General features: G+C 45.6%; 1 protein-coding gene across 1 annotated transcript in view; it reads right to left on the bottom strand.

The window, feature by feature from the left end:
- Positions 1 to 21366, bottom strand: part of LOC135506046 (DNA polymerase zeta catalytic subunit-like) — a 148579-nt gene that overhangs the window by 54824 nt on the left and 72389 nt on the right. Inside the window, exons 7-18 of the mRNA XM_064925413.1 lie at positions 20810 to 20914; positions 18062 to 18146; positions 16000 to 16145; positions 15234 to 15362; positions 14713 to 14947; positions 14253 to 14395; positions 10350 to 14136; positions 7666 to 8534; positions 7219 to 7307; positions 4419 to 4544; positions 4015 to 4207; positions 2128 to 2239 (exon numbers count right to left, since the gene is read on the bottom strand). Of these exons, the coding sequence (XP_064781485.1) occupies positions 2128 to 2239; positions 4015 to 4207; positions 4419 to 4544; positions 7219 to 7307; positions 7666 to 8534; positions 10350 to 14136; positions 14253 to 14395; positions 14713 to 14947; positions 15234 to 15362; positions 16000 to 16145; positions 18062 to 18146; positions 20810 to 20914 (6019 nt within the window). The remainder of the gene's footprint in view (positions 1 to 2127; positions 2240 to 4014; positions 4208 to 4418; positions 4545 to 7218; positions 7308 to 7665; positions 8535 to 10349; positions 14137 to 14252; positions 14396 to 14712; positions 14948 to 15233; positions 15363 to 15999; positions 16146 to 18061; positions 18147 to 20809; positions 20915 to 21366) is intronic.

Genomic DNA, 21366 nt, shown 5'->3' on the forward strand with positions numbered 1-21366 from the left:
CTTCCAGAAGGGCAACCATCTCTGCAGCATTCCACCAATCAGGCCTTTATGGTAGAGTGGCCAGACGGAAGACACTCCTCAGTAAAAGGCACATGACAGGCAGCTTGGAGTTTGTCAAAAGGCAGCTAAAGACTCTCAGACCATGAGAAACAAGATTTTATGCTTTGATGAAACCAAGATTTAACTCTTTGGCCTGAATGCCAAGTGTCACATCTGAAGGAAACCTGGCACCATCCCTACGGTGATGCATGGTGGTGGCAGCATCATGCTGTTGGGATGTTTTCAGCAGCAGGGACTGGGTGACTAGTCAGGACCGAGGGAAAGATGAACAGAGCAAAGTACAGAGCAATCCTTGATGAAAACCTGCTCCAGAGCACTCAGGACCTCAGACTGGGACGAAGGTTCACCTTCTAACAGGACAAGAACCCTAAGCACACAGCCAAGACAACACAGGAGTGGCTTCAGGACAAGTCTCTGAATGTCCTTGAGTGGCCAAGCCAGAGCCCGGACTTGAACATCTCTTGAGAGACCTGAAAATAGCTGTGCAGCAACGCTCCCCATCCAACCTGACAGAGCTTGAGAGGATCTGCAGAAAAGAATGTGAGAAACTCTCCAAATACAGGTGTGCCAAGCTTGTAGCGTCATACTCAAGTAGATTCAAGGCTGTAATTGCTGCCAAAGGTGCTTCAACAAAAGTACTAAGTAAAGGGTCTGAATAGTTATGTAAATGTTATAGTTCAGCTTTTTATTTTAAATGAATTTGCAAAAAATTCTAAAAACATGTTTTTCTTTGTAATTATGGAGTATTGTGTGTAGATTGATGAGGAAAAATAACAATTTCATCCATTTTAGAATAAGGCTGTAACGTAACAAAATGTGGAAAAAGTCAAGGGGTCTGAATACTTTCTGAATGCACTGCAGGCCGAATAAAATAATAAGATGTTATGTAGTGGATTTGCCTGCATGGATCTGAAAATAATTGGTTCGAGTTTGCCCCACCAAGATGTACATGCTAAAGTTGCCACTGTAGACGATACATTAAAACCCCTGTTTATAAGTGAATTGAAATCCAAAATATGTTTGGGGTGCTTTATGCGCTATCAGTGTGGGGAACATGAGCCCCCAGGTAAATGTTTTACAACCGATTAGGTGTAGCAACAATGCTACTGTGTGCTTCAGATCTCTTTGTTCACAAAGTAAGGATCAAGGTCAAATCTACAGGAGCCAATATAGAGAGCAATAGTAATTCCATCTTTTTGTAGGAACTAACGGATGCTGGCTCGTTGGCCAAAGCCCATGGGGAAATGAAGAGGGCAACAACAAAAATAAGGTGTGACGATTGTCCTATGTCCTCTGTCACATTAGCTAAAGTCTTGCCTGATTATGTATTTCTAAACATTGATCCATTTTGAGACGCACATTAATTTACTTATTGATGTGGGGATATTTATGTGGAATATATTAACTGAATGTTTTTGTATACTGTACCTTTTTCATAACTTTACTGAAGTTGATTGTAAATTAGGTAATTGGTAGGGTTTGTGATGCATTCTGGGTAATGGGTATTGCAACAAGAAGCATGTAATTTCTTTATTTGAAAGAGAGACAGATAACAGGTCGGCATGCGGCCGGGTTTACAGGCATGGTTGAAGCCCGGGTTATCTTTGGTTAGAGCCTACCTTTTGTTCATCGTCCTGTTTAAAAAAAAAAATTGTACAGTTCGCCGGCTATACCCACTTGCAAATAAATAGCCTCCCTCTGGCAAGAAAAACAGATCTTCATCGTATGCCTCCTCGCTGTTAAAATCCAACCACATGGTCAACCTTCACATAAGGTCTGTGGTATAAACACAGGCTTAGGAGATCTTATACATTTTGTTCTATGAGATAATCTTCATCAGCTAACGACACTTTTTGTGAATTTCAAAGCATTTATATAAATCAGAACAAGCTGACTGATATTGCATAAAACAACATTTTTAAGAGCTACTAGGACTATGTTAACCTCATAACTTATTTTCGCCGTTCATCCCAAAACCCCATTCATTCATTTCCCCCTTAGGGATGGCCAACGAACCAACTAATATCAGCTCTTTAGGACCAGAAGCTGGCGAGTGCTTTACTGTACCTTCTTATGACAGTGACAACTTCCTGGAACATCTGCTTCTCATTCACAGCGTAGGTGACCTTCAGTCCTGAGACACCTGATCTTACCAGCAGGGGTGCTGTTCCTCTGACACCTGGGAGGGCACACACACAGATGGAGGTACAGTTGAAGTCGGAAGTTTACATACTCCTTAGCCAAATACATTTAAACTCAGTTTTTCACAATTCCTGACATTTAATCATAGTAAAAAATCCCTGTCTTCGGCCATTAAGATCACCACTTTATTTTAAGAATGTGAAATGTCAGAAAATAATAGTAGAGAGAATTATATATTTCAGCTTTCATTTCTTTCATCACATTCCATGCCTTTAAATTGGGTCAAATGTTTCGGGTAGCCTTCCACAAGCTTCCCACAATAAGTTGGGTCAATTTTGTCCCATTCCTCCTGACAGATCTGGTGTAACAGTCAGGTTTGTAGGCCTCCTTGCACGCACACCCTTTTTCAGTTCTGCCCACACATTTTCTCTTGGATTGAGGTCAGGGCTTTGTGATGGCCACTCCAATACTTTGTTGTCCTTAAGCCATTTTGCCACAACTTTGAAAGTATGCTTGGGGTCATTGTCCATTTGGATGATCCATTTGCGACCAAACTTCAACTGATGTCTTGAGATGTTGTTTCAATATATCCACATAATTTTCCTACCTCATGATGCCATCTGCTTTGTGACGTACACCAGTTCCTCCTGTAGCAAAGCACCCCACAACATGATGCTGCCACCCCTGTGCTTCACGTTGGGATGGTATTCTTCGGCTTGCAAGCCTCCCCGTTTTCCTACAAACATAACAATGGTCATTATGGCCAAACAGTTCCATTTTTGTTTCATCAGACCAGAGGACATTTCTCCAAAAAGTATGATCTTTGTCCCCATGTGCAGTTACAAGCAGTGGCTTCTTCCTTGCTGAGCAGCCGTTCAGGTTATGTCGATATAGATACTTTTGTACCGGTTTCCTCCAGCATCTTCACAAGATCCTTTACTGTTGTTCTGGGATTGATTTTCACTTTTCACACCAAAGTACGTTCATCTCTAGGAGACAGAATGCGTCTCCTTCCTGAGCGGTATGATGGCTGCGTGGTCCCATGGTGTTTATACTTGCGTACTATTGTTTGTACATATGAACATGGTACCTTCAGGCGTTTGGAAATTGCTCCCAAGGATGAACCAGACTTGTGGAGGTCTACAGTTTTTTTCTGAGGTCTTGACTGATTTCTTTTGATTTCCCATGATGTCAAGCAAAGAGGCACGAAGTTTGAAGGTAAGCTTTGTGAAATACATCCACAGGCACACCTCCAATTGACTCAAATGATGTCAATTAGCCTATCAGAAGCTTCTAAAGCCATGACACCATTTTCTGGAATTTTCTAAGCTGTTTAAACACACAGTCAACTTAGTGTATGTAAACATCTGACCAACTATAATTGTAATACAGTGAATTATAAGTGAAATAATCTTTCTGTAAACAATTGTTGGAAACAATTACTTGTCATGCACAAAGTAGATGTCCTAACAGACTTGCCAAAACTATAGTTTGTTGACAAGAAATTTGTGGAGAGGTTGAGAAACGAGTTTTAATGACTTCAACCTAAGTGTATGTAAACTTCCAACTTCAAATGTACATCACAAACATACAGGCTGCATTTACACAGGCAGTCCAATTCGGATCTTTTTTTGCCACTAATTGGTATTTTGACCAATCACATCAGATATGTTGCCCATCATTTGGGCATACACAGTCCTTACACGGTCCTTTCAAATCTAAGCACAATGACCACGAACACAATACTTGAAGGTCAGTTAAGTGTGGTCCATCCACAGCTTGGCAGGAGGGACAGAGTGCGTGACCCATCACCTTGGCCACTCTTCTGGCAGTCCATGTCGACCATGATGGCCCCAGTCAGCTGGGTCTTGTCTGAGTCAGGTAAAGGTGCGTCAGAGCTGAAGCAGTAGAATAAGGCACATATGGGGTCGAACTCGGGGTCGGGTTCCAGGTCCCGCCGGGTCCGCACGTGAAGCTCCATGCTCATCAACGTCAGGTGCTGCACCTACAGATGAAAGACAAGCAAGATGTCACATTCCTTCCTTACAACTACATTGTGTGTGTGTTTGTCAGTGAGAAAACAGCTAAGTCAGTGGGAAGTGTGTGTGTGTGTGTCTGTCAGTCAGTCAATCTCTGTGTGTCTGTGTGTGTGTGTGTGTGTGTGTGTGTGTGTGTGTGTGTGTCTGTGTGTGTGTGTGTGTGTGTGTGTGTCTCACCTCATGCAGGGCTTTAGCGTCCTGGAGGTTCTGCAAGCTAACTTTGAATCCGTATGAATTGCTGATGCTGGGGCCCTCGATCTGAGAGTTGTCTTTCTTTGGAGCGTTCAAAGCAGCAAACTGGTTCTGGGGACGGGGGAGAGGGGGAAAGCTTATTCACATCACATTAAAAAGAGAACAGCGGATCAGGGCGGATCAAGTGAATGCTAAAAGCCCTTTACGGATATTGTTTTAATTACGTGAAATCTGACATTTGTTTTGGGCCATTTACTTGATTGATGCTGTTCATCAATATTCTAAAACTGTACATTGCTCATCCAGGTATATTGAGGCCAACACAGGTAACTGACAAAAAATAATGCAAACACTTGAGTAAATTAGGGATACAAAGATCTCACTCCAATAAAAAAAATAGAAAATTAGCAAAAATAGATAAGATCTTGCTACCATGGAAAGGAAAATACCTGTCAATCTGTGGAAAAATCACTCTGATTAACTCTTTAGTCATATCACAGTTGATCTATTTGCTCATGGTTTTGCCTACACCTAGTGACCTGCTTTTTAAATTATATGAACAAAAAATGTTCCATTTTATTTGGACCGGCAAGCCAGACAAAATTAAAAGGGCCTATTTATATAACAAATATGAATTCGGAGGACAGAAATTATTAAATATTAAAGCATTAGACCTCTCACTAAAGGCATCGGTCATACAAAAGTTATACTTAAAACTGGGTCTCTAGTCAATTGGTAAGAATGTCTCATCCTATATTCAGGAAGGCCTTTTCCCTTTATTCAGATACACCTGCTCCCTTTCGGTTGATTGAAAAGGAAATCATCCTCAAAATAGCTTTATTTTTTAACAAGCCTTAGAAAGTTGGTTGCAATTTCAGTTTAATCCACCTGAAAAGACAGAACAAATAATACAACAAATATTGTGGTTAAACTCAAATATACTCATTGATTAAAAAAACATAATTTTCGAAGAAATGTTTAAAAAAGGTGTAATTTTAGTGAATGATATCATAAATAGGACTGGTGGAGTTGTCACACATGCAGCAAACACAGACATATGGAAATGTCTGCTCCACCCAAAATTACAACCAATTAATAGTAGAAGGGGAACAAGTAGAAGGGGAAAAAGTAGAAGGGAAAAAAGTAAGGAACTTGTATGTCGGCCCTGTATTAAAAAACATAAATGGTTAAAGAAAAGTGTGATAAATAAAAACATATATCAATTTCATTTAAGGACCAAAAAACTGACAGCTGTGCCATATAAATTGCTAAATAGTTGGGAAGAGATTTTGGATGTACCCATTCCATGGCACATGGTTTATGAACTGATACGCAAAACAACGCCGGATTCAAAACTTCAAATCTTTCCATTTCAATTGCCATACAAAATCATTGCAACCAATAGAATGTTATATTTATGGGGGATAAAATCTTCCCAGCTCTGCAGATTCTGCTGTGAGGAGGCAGAGTCATTAGATCATTTATTTTGGTATGGTCCATATGTAGCTTGTTTTCGGTCACAGGTCCAGGAATGGCTGAAGAATTGCAGCATTTGCCTAGAACTAATGCTGCAGATAGCACTACTGGGTGATTTTAAAAGCCATAATCTATCAATCAATAATATAATAATTATTTTAGCAAAAATGTTTATTTTTAATTTACAATCTGTAGAAGCTCTGTGAATAGAAAGGTTCACTAATTTTGTGAAGAATCACAGCACAGTTGAAAAATCTATGGCAAATAGAAATCCAAAATGGATGATGTTGAGAGATAGATGGGAGGGGTTGAATGGAGCTGAAGGGTGGGACTAATAACAAGATAACCAATGTAAAACATACGGGGTCTGTAAAATGTATATAGGTTCAGAAATGTTTTGAAATAGCAGTTACAAATAGAAACTGGATGGACATCAGAAATAGAGGAAGGACTAAACAAGGACTAAACAAGGAAGGACTAACAAACTAAATATAACTATTGTAAAATAGATTGTATCTGTAAAATGTGTATAAGATATATCAACTGAAGGTAGAAGCCTAAGTGTTTATTGGTTTACTCCAATTGGGGGAAGGGTGGTAAGAAAGGTATATTCTTATTATATATATATATATTTACCCCAAAAATATATGGGGGATTGGAAATGATGCAGACAAGAACATTCTTTCCACAATATTAAGCTGATCCACCCTTTAAATAAATAAATAAATAGCATACTGAAAGCAGGATCTTCCACATAGATGTGGTTCCTAAACGTCCCATTATTCTTTTATTTTGTATTTCTTTAACATTTATTTAACTAGGCAAGTCAGTTAAGAGCAAATTCTTATTTATAATGACGGGCCACCACGGCCAAACCTGGACGATGCTGGGCCAATTGTGCGCCGCCGCCCTATCACGGCCGGATGTGATTCTGCCTGGATTCGAACCAGGGACTGTAGTGATGCCTCTTGCACTGAGATGTGCCACTTGGGAGCCCCGATGCTTAGGGTCTTGCATACAAATACTGGGCAGGCCATTATTTTGACTACCAAGGCTATGCCCCCATAGGATGACGATGCCCCGATACACAGGGTACGAGTGGTCAATGGTTTGATGAGCATGAAAACGATGTAAACCAGATGCCATGGCGGTCTTAGTCACCAGATCTCAACCCAATTGAACACTTATGAGAGATTCTGGAATGGCGCCCGAGACGGCTTTTTCCACCACCATCAACAAAACACCAAATGATCATTGGAGGGAATGACCTAAATGAACAGGAGCTTAAATTCTGTGCGTTTGTCCTGACCTTCCTCTGTGTGGTCAGTAGCACTCTCCTCAGGGTGTCTGTGTGTTCCCTTCTCCTGTGCTGCAGTCTCTGAGACGTGGACTCTGCGTCTGGAAGAAATATCCCAAACAGAAACCCCAAAATGAATTAAGGATCGTGGTGGGGTGGTGCGGCGCATAATGACATTCCAGAGGACAAAACCACTGCATGCAGACGGTTTCCTCCTATTAAAACTAATTGCGACAGATTTACAATTCTGGTATGCTTGATTAGTCAATTATGTAGTTGTTTATGGCAGCCATAACAATTTCCCACTGAGGTAAGAAAGAAAGTTGGAGTAAAATAAAAGGTTATAGCGGATGCTATCGCTAATGTAATTTTCCATGATCTGAGTTAACGTTGGCGGCTGAGTCAGGATGAAGAGTGACAGCTGCTAATAGCCTGCGGCCGGGGAATAAAGGGGTTTACCTTCAGTCACAGGGGTGCTGCACACAGTCTCCGACTCATCCCTGCCTGTGTGTCGCCTAAGGACTGGGGTGCTGTGGAGCTGGGGGCTGGTACACTCCCCGTCCCCCCTGGGCTTCATGGAAGGGAAGGGAGAGGGACTGAGGAAGTGCTTCTCCTCCCTCCTCTCTGGAGAGGTGCAGAGCCTGGGGGACAGGGGTAACCCTCGATCTGACCCTCTCCTCTCTCCCTCTACTGCGTCTGGTCCTGAGGGACTGTGCTGCGTGGGCTCCTGCCATGGCAGCAGGTGTGGAGAGATGGATTTACCAAAGTACTCCTCCTCAGAGTCTCTGATGTTAATGTCCGGTACAGGCTTCACTCCTCTGGGAATGTCCTGAGTTTCCACCCCTCCAACAGGTGATATCTGTAGGGACAGATCATTCCTCCTCTCCCTCCGAGTCCTGATACCTGAGAGCTTCTCCTCGTCCTCCAATGCTGAACAATGGAACGGAGCAGGCTGTTCAGTCCTGTCTGTTTGCTGCTCTTCTCTTACCTGTTCCAACCTTCCCCTCTCCAGTTCTCCCATGTCTCTCCTGCCCCTCTGCAGATGCTCGTACTGTTTTCTGGCCTCCAGCCATAGCTGGACGCGTTCTCGCCTGGGGGCACTCATGCAAGGCACCAGGATGACCTTCTGGTCCCCGGCTGAAGAGAGGCTGAGCTGGGCCTGGTCTCTGTTGTCCTCTGCTCCCAGTGTGTGAGAGGAGCCGGCCCGGGTCATGGTAGAGAAGGCTGTCTTCCAGAACTGTAGCCCCTCCAGGCACAGGTCCCCGTTGAACTCAGCCAGCTCCTTGGCCAACTTGGTCTCCACCATCAGCTTACGTCCACCAACCTCCCTGGAGATTTGAAAATGGACATTAATGATGGAATTGATGGAATGATTGATGAGGCTGTGATAAGGCATAATATTGCCAATCATAGATATATCTATTGTGTGTCATTCAACCCTTAAATCAAATCAATCACATGTATTTATAAAGCCATTTTCACATCGGTACAGTGAGGGAAAAAAGTATTTGATCCCCTGCTGATTTTGTACATTTGCCCACTGACAAAGAAATTATCCATCTATAATTTCAATGGTAGGGTTATTTGAACAGTGAGAGACAGAATAACAACAAAAAAAATCCAGAAAAGCACATATCAAAAATGTTATAAATTAATTTGCATTTTAATGAGGGAAATAAGTATTTGACCCCCTCTGCAAAACATGACTTAGTACTTGGTGGCAAAACCCTTGTTGGCAATCAGAGGTCAGATGTTTCTTGTAGTTGGCCACCAGGTTTGCACACATCTCAGGAGGGATTTTGTCTCACTCCTCTTTGCAGATCTTCTCCAAGTCATTAAGGTTTCGAGGCTGACGTTTGGCAACTCAAACCTTCAGCTTCCTCCACAGATTTGCTATGGGATTAAGGTGTGGAGACTGGCTGGGCCACTCCAGGACCTTAATGTGCTTCTTCTTGAGCCACTCCTTTGTTAACTTGGCCATGTGTTTTGGGTCATTGTCATGCTGGAATACCCATCCACGACCCATTTTTAATACCCTGGCTGAGGGAAGGAGGTTCTCACCCAAGATTTGACGGTACATGGCCCCATCCATCATCCCTTTGATGTGGTGAAGTTGTCCTGTCCCCTTAGCAGAAAAACACCCCCAAAGCATAATGTTTCCACCTCCATGTTTGACGGGGGGGTGGTGTTCTTGGGGTCATAGGCAGCATTCCTCCTCCTCCAAACATGGCGAGTTGAGTTGATGCCAAAGAGCTCCATTTTGGTCTCATCTGACCACAACGCTTTCACCCAGTTGTCCTCTGAATCATTCAGATGTTTATTGGCAAACTTCAGACGGGCGTGTATATGTGCTTTCTTGAGCAAGGGGACCTTGCGGGCGCTGCAGGATTTCAGTCCTTCACGGCGTAGTGTGTTACCGATTGTTTTCTTGGTGACTATGATCTCAGCTGTATTGAGATCATTGACAAGATCCTCCCGTGTAGTTCTGGGCTGATTCCTCACCGTTCTCATGATCATTGCAACTCCACGAGGTGAGATCTTGCATGGAGCCCCAGGCTGAGGGAGATTGACAGTTATTTTGTGTTTCTTCCATTTGTGAATAATCACATCAACTGTTGTCACCTTTTCACCAAGCTGCTTGGCGATGGTCTTGTAGCCCATTCCAGCCTTGTGTAGGTCTACAATCTTGTCCCTGACATCCTTGGAGAGCTCTTTGGTCTTGGCCATGGTGGAGAGTTTGGAATCTGATTGATTGATTGCTTCTGTGGACAGGTGTCTTTTATACAGATAACAAACTGAGATTAGGAGCACTCCCTTTAAGAGTGTGCTCCTAATCTCAGCTCGTTACCTGTATAAAAGACACCTGGGAGCCAGAAATCTTTCTGATTGAGGGGACAAATACTTATTTCCCCCATTAAACTGCAAATCAATTTATAACATTTTTTGACATGGGTTTTTCTGGATTTTTTTGTTGTTATTCTGTCTCTCACTGTTCAAATAACCCTACCATTAAAATTATAGACTGATAATTTATTTGTCAGTGGGCAAACGTACAAAATCAGCAGGGGATCAAATACTTTCCCCCCTCACTGTAGCTGTCATAATGTGCTTTTAGAGTAATCCTGTGAGTTTAGTGATTTTACCTGGGTTTCCCTGGGGCGTCTGAGGGGTTGCTGCAGAACGGCTCCTGGAAGGTGGCCTCAGACATCTCCAGGTCCAGGAGGGTGGTGAGGATCTCTTCCCGACTGGGAGGGGACATGAGGGGCTTGAGGATGTGGGCTCCCCCCCCTGTCCCTCTGAGGAGCTGGCTGATGACCTTCACCTGGGATAGAGAGCTAAAGGAGCGTGGCGAACTACAGGGCGTGGTCGATGTAAAAGCATAATTCCCCTCCAGTAGGTCTCCAGTCTGCAACCCTTCGTTGTCTGCGAAAGACGCAGAGCTCAAAGGCAGTGGTAAGATGGGGTCAAAGGCAGAGAACAGCAGCTCTTTCCTCTCACAGTGAAAGCCCTGGAAGTGGCTGAGGCCGTGGAGTTTGCCCAGAGACGTTCCCCACTCTCTGCTCCTTGGTAACCTCTCAGAGTCCATAGGTGATTGATGATTGGACACAAATTCGCCATTTTTTGGCTTGTCAAAGAGTTCAGGAGTCAGAGGTCCGGACAAGCTTTCTTGGAGCTCCTCCCCTGAGCCAAACAGCACCTCAGGCCTCGTCTCTAAGCTCAGCGCCAAGGCAGGTACCGCCTCCTGGGTGATGTCACTCAGGAACTTCTGAGGCAGGTTCTTGTCGGTCAGAACAAACTGGCTGCCCATGTACAGGCTGGAGAACTCTGCCTGGCTACCGATACCGATGGCATTGATGTCAAAGTTGTAGTTGTGTGGGAGCTCTGGGGACAGGCTGTCCTCTATGGAGTAACAGCTGTCCAGGCCTGGGTCTGACAGGAACACTGGACCGTCATCTGACATGGGGGGCTTTTGCTTTACAGGTACCTCTGGCTGAGACTTCGCCTTCTCCTTCCTGCTTCTGGGTTTCCCCTCCTTGGCAGTTGTAGTTCTTGGGGCCCGGGGTTTCTGTGGGGTGGCTGAGGGAGCCCTCCTGGCTCTTGATGGCTTGGCTGCAGCAGGGTCTGGTGTGGAGCCAGGGGGCTGTGTTGTAGTGGAAAGGCACTGCCCACCTCTCTGCTGGAGCTTCTTCAGAACAGCCAGGCCAGAGATGTCCTCAGGTAAGGTCTTCCCATTCCGAAGGCCTGAGTGTGGGGACTCTGCTTTGGGGGTGCCCTTTCTGTCCTCCACCTGGGTTGGTGATTTAACCTGTTGGGATGTGCATTCATCAGCAGTAGTGTCTGCCTTCACAGCACAACCCTGCGGTTGGTCGGGCTGCATTTGGACAAATTCAAGAGCAAAGCTTTGGTTCACCTCCATGATGGCGCTTTCACAGTCCTCAGACTTTGGTTCAATAGACTGCGAGAACTGGGTTAGGGATTTAGAGCCGTCAATGATTTGGCTGGTTTTGCTTGCTGGCTTCTGAAAGGGTGGTATGTCTTCTGAGGAGGATTCAGTAGAAGGCAGCTCACCCTCTGGGAAGAGGTGCTGGGAACTGTCACAGTGTCTGCTTCTTACAGGGGGCTGTTCAGGCCCTTCTGCCTGCTTCTTCCTCCGAGGCCTCCTCGTTCTTGTGGTGATGGTAGTAGTACAGACACCACCCACACTAGTTCCATCAACTGTTTCTAGAACTTTCTTTCTCCTCCTTGGAGTGCCAATAGTACTTTTCCTTCTCGCTGTGCTCTCCTTTTTGACTTCCTCTGAAAGCTTAATCCGTCTTCTTGGGCTGGTAGAGGTTACATTTCTAGGTTTAGCATTCCGGCTGCGGTTCCGCACGCCTCGGCCTAACGACTCTGGGGGGGGTTCCTGACAAACAGAAGTGAGACAGGGATCATTTAATCGGTTCACCAACCGATCAGAACTTATGGCTTCCATAAGGGGGTCACTGGGGGACCAACACCGGGGTGGGGTTGAATCAACAGGGCTAAGGGATCTCTCAGATAGATAACCCAACTCCACCATCACATCAGTGTACTCAGTGATGTGGTCATCGGCCAGTTCACAGTAACATGGCCAGGGGCATGGCAGAGAAGGAGTCAAGGTTTTTCTAAGGCCTCTAGTCCTTCTAGGCCTCTCACCCCCTTGCCTAACTCGGACTCTGGGTGAGCTATTGACCGTTTTCTTAGTGGTGGTGTTGACCTTGGCCTTTCGTTTGGGCTGTTTCTTACTAGCCTTGGGCTCACTGAGAGGGAACTTGACCGCACAAGACTGTGGAACCTTAGGCCAGAAGGTCTTGATGGGGGACATTTTTGTGTACGTCTCCACTCTGTCAGGTGTCAGCACCACCCGCTGCTCCTTAGCACTCACCTTGGCCATCTTCACCAACATGTTCTTTTGACCTTTGAACCGGTTGATGATTATATATTTGATGATGATGGGCGGCTCCCTTGGCTCCTTTCTGTACATCTTCCGTCGTTTCTGGTACTTTAGTTCCTGCATGCTGAGGACATAGTTTTCTTTGAAGTGGTCTCGGAGGGCCAGAGGGTGTTTCATGCGAGAGGATACCGACTGTTCCCCGTCCTCGCTGCTGTCGTAGCTCATCTTGCGTTTTGCCCTCAGGGTGTACTTGCTGCCAGGCAGACCTGAGGCTTTGGTGCAGGTTACTTTAGCAGGGAGCTCAAGCAGTAACCTGCCCTCCACAGACGCCTCATTCAGAATGGCAGGGACTGGGGCCGGTGCAGGGGAAGCGATAGGGGCTGGTAGATGGGTAGGGGCCAGGGCAGGGGATTCTGGCAGTGGTTCTGTGGGTCCAGTCTCCACTACGACTGACTTTGCCACTGTGACTGGCTTCTCCTCGGTGTCCGTGCTCTTTGGACAAGTAGGCGTGATGGCCATAAAGGCTGAGCTGACTTGGGTGTCAGAGGCTGGGGTTTCCCCAGCGTACGCATTAGCCTTCTGGGCTGCAGCAGCCAAAGACCTCTTGCCAAGCTTTAGCCTGGACCTGCGTGTCTCTGACTGCTCTAGCTTAGCACAGCCATCGGTCAGCTTGTTGCCCACTACCTTCTTAGCTGGCCTGGTTAGGCAGTTGGAGAGAATAACACTGGGGAAAAACTTATAGTGTGCCTCCTGCTGGGCTACTATGGTCCTCTCAGTCTTGTTCTCCTGATAGTCCTCGTACCGGATCTTCAGCTCACCCATGTCGCCGTCCTCGCTGTCCTGGCCCATGCTGCCCTCCAGCGGGGCCAGGAGCTCGTCCTCTTCTATGGGGCAGGGAGTTGGGGTTATACTGTTTCTCAGGATTGGGCTTTTACAGCCTTTCTGACACAGCTCTAGATCTGTCGTGCTGGGGCAGTTCCTCAGCTCAGAGTAACACAGGGAGAAGCTCCTGTGGTTCTGCAGGATGGACAGACGATTCTTCTCGACGTTCTTCATACTGCTGTACTTCTTCCTGCTCTGGGTGATCTTCCCGTTGCTGAATGGAAAGACGTCCAGGTCTGACTCCTCCAGAGCCATCGTCTTCTTCTCGTAGGTGTACAGAGGCCGAACAACGTCCATTTTGTCCACACAGATCTGAGAAACCTCAGCCTGGTTGGCGATATTGCAGGGGATGGGGTGTTTGACCGGCTGGATGTAAGGTCTCTCTTTATTCACCTTGAACACCGTGGAGCACTCGTGGCTGTCCTGGCCGAGGAAGTGCTTATTGGCTGGTTCCTCTGCGTCCTGTGAGTGGGCCTGCCTATGTTCAGGGTGTTTGCACTCCAGGAGGACCTTGGTGGAGGACAGGGGTTCCAGGTGGACAGTCTCCCCAGGAAAGGGCTTCCTCTTCCCCAGGATCGTGTCTGTGACAGTGAGGGACGAGTGGGTCCTGGAGCCTTTGTCCGTTAACAATGAATCTATGGAGAGCAGATATAACATATCAATACTGTGACAAGAATCAAAGGAAAGCCTCAATGACACAATCTTAGACGTGATATATGTAGTTTATTATCATTACGTTCTTATAACTCACCACTGTTCTCGTCCGCAGCGCCGTCCAGCTGAGAAATGGACAGATTGGCAGAGAGAGAGTTGTCCCCTCTCCTTTCCATGTCCTCATCGGAGGATTCCTGGGGCTCGTCACTGAAGCTCTCCTCTGCATCCTTCACACCAGGTCTAGAGGGAGGTAACAGAGACATTGATTAAACAATGAGGCGTCGCTTAAACTATTCAGTCACGGCTCACCGCAGATGACCTTCATCCGACTGCCTAACATCTGTGTTGACTGCTTACCGTCATGTGAATTTAGTGACAAGAGAAATCCAGCTCTTCAAGAAATAAGCATGAAAACTGGGGCACAAGATAGATGACATGCATTTTTTCAAAGAATGCTGTAATTAGATTTGTTTTCTTCATTTAATGAGTTATTATTAAACTCATAATTCATTCATATTGAGCAAAAAGAACAAGGCAAAGAAACAAAAATGAGTCACCTCTGTCTAGAAGACTGTTCTGGAAGGTTGCTGTCCCATCTCTGTGACATCATCAGACTGAGTTCTGCCTCCTCCCTCTCTAGCTCTGGCCCCTCCTCCTCCTCGTCACTGTTGTAGTGAGCGCTCCCTCCCCCGGGCAGAGAATGCTGGGAGTTCTGCCTCATATGGGCTGCTCTGTACCCATCATCCTCCAGGACTGCCAGCAGGTCCACCATGGCATGGTTCTGGCTGCTATCTGCAACACGCACACAGTAAACACAGCATGGTAAGGGAAATTACCTCGGAGGTCAATCAGCTCCATACTTAGATGCTTTTCTTATGGGCTGGAGTTATAACTAGAGCCCGGAGCTTTTCCTGGTCAGGTCATATGGTCAGATCAATCTCCTGGCACGAGCTATGCTATATAAACAATATGTTGATTAAAAACAGATTTTTTCAATTAAAAGGACATAAGATCAGTTGGATATGCTGTTCTCCATAGACCAAATGAACACAGTAATCAGTGCGGTTTGTTTTCCTACCTAGTAAGGGGGAGTGGCTGGATCTCTGGGAGAGGGGGAGGAAGGTCTGGCTGCTTTCCAACAGACTCAGAATGGCCTCCTCATCCACAACAGCCTCCCCCTGGTCTGTACCACAGTTCCTTTTAGTGCCTGAGTGGAGGGAAGAGAAGTGTGGGGGTGGGGGAAGAGAAGTGTGGGGGTGGGGGAAGAGAAGTGTGGGGGTGGGGGAAGAGAAGTGGGGGGGTGGGGGAAGAGAAGTGTGGGGGTGGGGGAAGAGAAGTGTGGGGGTGGGGGAAGAGAAGTGTGGGGGTGGGGGAAGAGAAGTGTGGGGGTGGGGGAAGAGAAGTGTGGGGGTGGGGGAAGCGAGACAGTGAGATGGAGCGAGACATGGGGAAAATTATCATTACTGACAAAGAGTGCCTGTGTGTCCCAAATGGCAGCCTATTCCCTACATATTGCCCTGGTAAAAAGTAGTGCACTATATAGGGAATAGGGTGCCATTTGGGACACATGCACAGGGAGTGGTTCAGCATGAGGCCCAGCCATACTCCATCCTGGCTCTCTGTGTGTGCCAGATGCCTAGCCTCCCTGGCATGTCCACTGTTCCTACGGGAGACTTGGCAGACTGAGCGAGCAGATTAGCCTAATGTAGATCAACACTGTGTCACACTTGAAATTCAGTCACAGTAGGAGAGTTTGGGGAGAATTAAGACTAATGTCGATCCACCTTCTCTGGCAGAAAGAGACATTCTAGTGGAGAGTCGATAGGGAGATTTGTTGCTCTCACCTGTCTGAGAGTCTCTGTGAACCTCCACCTGGTTAGCTGGTGAACAATGCAGCACCTCTGGGGTCAGGACATCAGGACATACAGACCGTTCAGCTGGGAAGGGATCCTGCTCCTCTGCCGTGCCCTCCACTGACCCAGACTGAGTCCTATTTAAAAAGAGGCATTAGTTCAAAGGGAGATAAGGGATCCTGCTCCTCTGCCGTGCCCTCCACTGACCCAGACTGAGTCCTATTTAAAAAGAGGCATTAGTTCAAAGGGAGATAAGGGATCCTGCTCCTCTGCCGTGCCCTCCACTGACCCAGACTGAGTCCTATTTAAAAAGAGGCATTAGTTCAAAGGGAGATAAGGGAGACTGTTGTGGGCATGTAACTGCTAAGGTTATCACCAGTCACAGACAGGGCTCCTGGGACAGCACTGCAGAAGTCAGGTTTTATTAGCATCCCTGGTCTTAATCAGACTGCATGGCTGCAGTGTGTGTGTGAGAGAGGGAGAACGAGAGTGAGAGAAACAAGTGTGTGTGTAGGAGGAGGTATGAATGGAAAGCTGGCAAGTGGCCAGTGGTTCTTTGGGATTTACCCCAAATGCCTCTTGGCTACAGGCTTTCTGACTATCAGGGCCCGTCATCCGCTCTGTTCCGTGCTATACCCTTGCATTGCTTAGCAACTCAACTAATTATTGAAAAACATGCAAGGTGGAACTCAGAAAGGTGGAACAAGCAATGTTGGAATTAGCCCCCCCCAAATATTTTACACACCACTTCCCTTTCTCTGCAACAAAATACATCAGAATTTGTCGTTGTGGGGTGGATGAAGGAATGCAGATGTGCTCCAGAGATGGGCCTGTGTGTGCATGACTGTCTCACTCTTTGTTCATTCGTCTCGTCACTAATGACTTTTGTGGCTACAGGGGGAGCCGAGAAGGTGTCAGGGGATTCCTTCAGCCCGTAACACATTTCAGCCCTACTGTTCTTACTGCAGTACAGCCTGTCTGAGGTTACAATCAGAGGGACATAGAGAGATACGGAGAGACAGGGAGACACACAAATCAATTCAAAATAAAATACATGTTATTGGTCACATACAAATATTTAGCAGATGTTATTGCGGGTGTAGCGAAATGCTTGTGTTCCTAGCTCCAACAGCGCAGTAATATCTAACAATTCACAACAATACACACAAATCTAAAAGTAAAACAATAGAACTAATACATACAGTACCAGTCAAAAGTTTGGACACCTACTCATTCAAGGGGTTTTCTTTATACATTGTAGAATAATAGTGCACGTGAGAGAGAGACTGTACTTGTATATGTTAAAGAGCGCCAGTCAGTCAGTGAGAGTTGTGAGCTGTGTTTGTATGTGTGTGTGTGTGTGTGTGTGTGTGTGTGTGTGTGTGTGTGTGTGTGTGTGTGGGGCACAGTTCTGCCAAGCCAAAGCTCTGCCAGGTGGGAGGAGACGGGTCCCTGTGCCAAGGCCCAAACTGCTCCCATACTTGCCTATACCTGCCTTTGATAGAACCATTTCATTTTCCTCCCATTGGTAACAACTTAGCTTATCTGGGCCTGATGTAACAGCACACACAGGACCAACTGCACTTTTATTTATCTAAGGAAATGATTTCTGCTCAGAAAAAAGGGGGAGCAGGGAGAGGGATATACTAGACAGCACTGTCACCCAATCAACACCCTCCCTCCTTGCTCCCTCCTCATCTCCGTCCATGAAGATGAACCAGGAAGAGACATGCGGTCACCATCTCATACACAGTAGACAACCAAAAAGGCATTGGGAAAATAAGTAGATGTTTTAACATAAAGAAAGACAACATGTAAATTCTCTCAAACCCCAATTTCTCTCTGCCGGTAGATATCATCTGTTTACTCTGAAAGACCAGCCCTGCTGCCCCCATTCTCAACTCTCCAAACCAAGCACAGCCATTTACTCACGCAATGTGGAGCTACTGTCTGCCCATCGATGACTTATAGTCAAGTTGCCTTAAAGACGGGGAAAGTGATAAGCCCACGTTAAAAAAAAACAGCAAGATTGAGGGTCAAAGGTTTTACTTACACATCAAACTCATTTTCCTTCAGGATCTCCTTGAATCTCTTCATGAAGATGCTCTCGTTCTCCGTCGAGGCGACAAACCTGCGATCTGGGGGAGCATCAAATCAAATCTAATTTTATTGGTCACATACACAGATTTAGCAGATTTTATTGGTCACACACAGATTTAGCAGATTTTATTGTGGGTGTAGCAAAATGCGTATAAAATGCATGGAACGCAGGCAGTGGTTTAATTATTACACTTTGATGTATGTCTGATGCACATGGGATAGCAGTCAGACTCAAGAGATATGAATGACTCCTGACAGAGACAATACTAGATTATTTATTACCTCGGCTCACATTGAGCATATTCCAACTAGCAGACGATGGCACATTTTGCGGCATAGTCCTATATACACAGTAACCAGTTTAGTAGGTATTTCGAAGTTGGCAGTACGTCTAACCGGCCTCACGACCGTAGACCACGTGTAACCACGCCAGCCCAGGACTTCCACATTCAGCTTCTTCACCTGCGGGATCGTCTGAGACCAGCCACCCAGATAGCGGATGAAACTGTGTTTGCACACCCGAAGAATTTCTCCACAAGCTGTCAGAAACCATCTCAGGAAAGCTCATCTGGGTGCTCGTCGTCCTCACCAAGGTCTTGACCCGACTGCAGTTTGACGCCGTAACCAACTTCATTGGGCAAATGCTCACCTTTGATGGCCAATGGCACGCTGGGGAGGTGTGCTCGTCACAGATGAATCCCGGTTTTCATCTGTACAGGGCAGATAGCGTATATGGCGTGGTTTGGGCGAGTGGTTTGCTGATGTCAACGTTGTGAACAGAGTGCCGTGGGGTTATGGTATGGGCAGGCATAAGCTACGGACAACGAACACAATTGCATTTTATCGATGGCAACCTGAACGCACAAATATACCGTGATGAGATCCTGAGACCCATTGTCGTGCCATTCATCCACTGCCATCACCTCATGTTTCAGCATGATAATGTGCACTGCTGCATGTCACAAGGATCTGTACACAATTCCTGGAAGCAGAAAATGTCTCAGTTCTTCCATGGGCTGCATACTCATCTGATATGTCACCCATTGAGCATGTTTGGGATGCTCTGGATCAACGTGTACGACAGTGTGTTTCAGTTCCCGACAATATCCAGCAACTTCGCAAAGCCATTGAAGAGGAGTGTGACAACATTCCACAAGCAACAGCCTGATCAACTCTATGGGAAGGAGATGTGTCACGCTGCATGAGGCAAATGGTGGTCACACCAGACGCTGACTGGTTTTCTGATCCACGCCCCTACCTTTATATAAAAAAAAGATACAGTGCCTTGTGAAAGTATTCGGCCCCCTTGAACTTTTCGACCTTTTGCCACGTTTCAGGCTTCAAACATAAAGATATAAAACTGTAGTTTTTTGTGAAGAATCAACAACAAGTGGGACACAATCATGAAGTGGAACAACATTTATTGGATATTTCAAAAAAATTTAACAAATCAAAAACTGAAAAATTGGACGTGCAAAATTATTCAGCCCCTTTACTTTCAGTGCAGCAAACTCTCTCCAGAAGTTCAGTGAGGATCTCTGAATGATCCAATGTTGACCTAAATGACTAATGATGATAAATACAATCCACCTGTGTGTAATCAAGTCTCCGTATAAATGCACCTGCACTGTGATAGTCTCAGAGATCCGTTAAAAGCGCAGAGAGCATTCATGAAGAACAAGGAACACACCAGGCAGGTCCGATATACTGTTGTGAAGAAGTTTAAGTATTAACTTAAGGGGGCTGAATAATTTTGCACACCCAATTTTTCAGTTTTTGATTTGTTAAAAAAGTTTGAAATATCCAATAAATGTCGTTCCACTTCATGATTGTGTCCCACTTGTTGTTGATTCTTCACAAAAAAATACAGTTTTATATCTTTATGTTTGAAGCCTGAAATGTGGCAAAAGGTCGCAAAGTTCAAGGGGGCCGAATACTTTCGCAAGGCACTGTGTGTGACCAACAGATGCATATCTTTATTCCCAGTCATGTGAAATCCATAGATTAGGGCCGAATGCATTTATTTTCATTGACGGATTTCCTTATATGAACTGTAACACAGTAACATCTTTGAAATTGTTGCATGTTGCGTTTATATTTTTGTTCAGTGTTGTACTGGGTCAGACACTCCCCTTTGGCTCGAGAACAGCCGGAATTCTTTGGAGCATGGAAACATTGCTCAATTGGTATCAGGGACCTAACGTGTGCCCGGAAAGATTGTTCCCCACACCATTACACCACCGGCACCAGTCTGTACCCTTGACACCAGGCAGGATGGGGCCATGGACTCATGCAGTTTATGCCAAATCCTGACTCAGCCATTAGTATGACGTAACTGCAATAGGGATTCGTCGGACCAGGCAATGTTTTTCCACTCCTCAATTGTCCAGTGATGGTGGTCATGTTGGTGGTTGTTTTTATCCATTTACATGAATGGGGTCGTACCTAATAAACTGGCCACTGAGTGTATATTCAGTCAATAAGCATGTAGACCTGCTAGAAGTTTGACTGTGGTGTTAACTAATGGAGGATTGGGCTGTGAGGAGGTATAGCTCTGTCCATCACTCACCCTGTGACTGTGAGGTCTCGACCTGAGATGACTGGTTCACTCACCCTGTGACTGTGGGGTCTCGACCTGAGATGACTGGTTCACTCACCCTGTGACTGTGGGGTCTCGACCTGAGATGACTGGTTCACTCACCCTGTGACTGTGGGGTCTCGACCTGAGATGACTGGTTCTTTTCTCGTCGTCTCTGCTTCTCGTCCTCCCAGATGACCTGCAGGCCAGGGTTCCTGCCAATCTGATCTACACACACATGCACACACACGCACACACACACGCGCACACACACACGCGCACACACACACACACACTTTAGCATAGATCCCTACACAAACCTCTGCACTTCTCACTCTATCCGTTTATCTACCGTCAGTTGGATGAAGGCCTTTTTCAAGAAGAGAACATTGATGCACACATAGGAATGGGACGAATATAGAATTTGGGGTAATGATTAATTGTCACGGTTATTGTCCTTAGAGATATATTATATAGAAAATGATCTACAACATATGAATACAACACAGCTTTGGAGACACCCCTGTTAAATGTGTTTTTTTTACTCATTGTTTTGATTGCTTAGAACATTTGGAAATAAAGCTTCTCCTGCTGACTGTGCCGTTCTGCTCTTAAAATGATTACCAACTTTACCCACTTGATGCAAAAATTAAAAACTGCATTTGAGTAAATTATTTCTA

The sequence above is a fragment of the Oncorhynchus masou genome, chromosome 19 (assembly GCF_036934945.1).
Source record: "Oncorhynchus masou masou isolate Uvic2021 chromosome 19, UVic_Omas_1.1, whole genome shotgun sequence".
Lineage (NCBI taxonomy): Eukaryota > Metazoa > Chordata > Actinopteri > Salmoniformes > Salmonidae > Oncorhynchus > Oncorhynchus masou.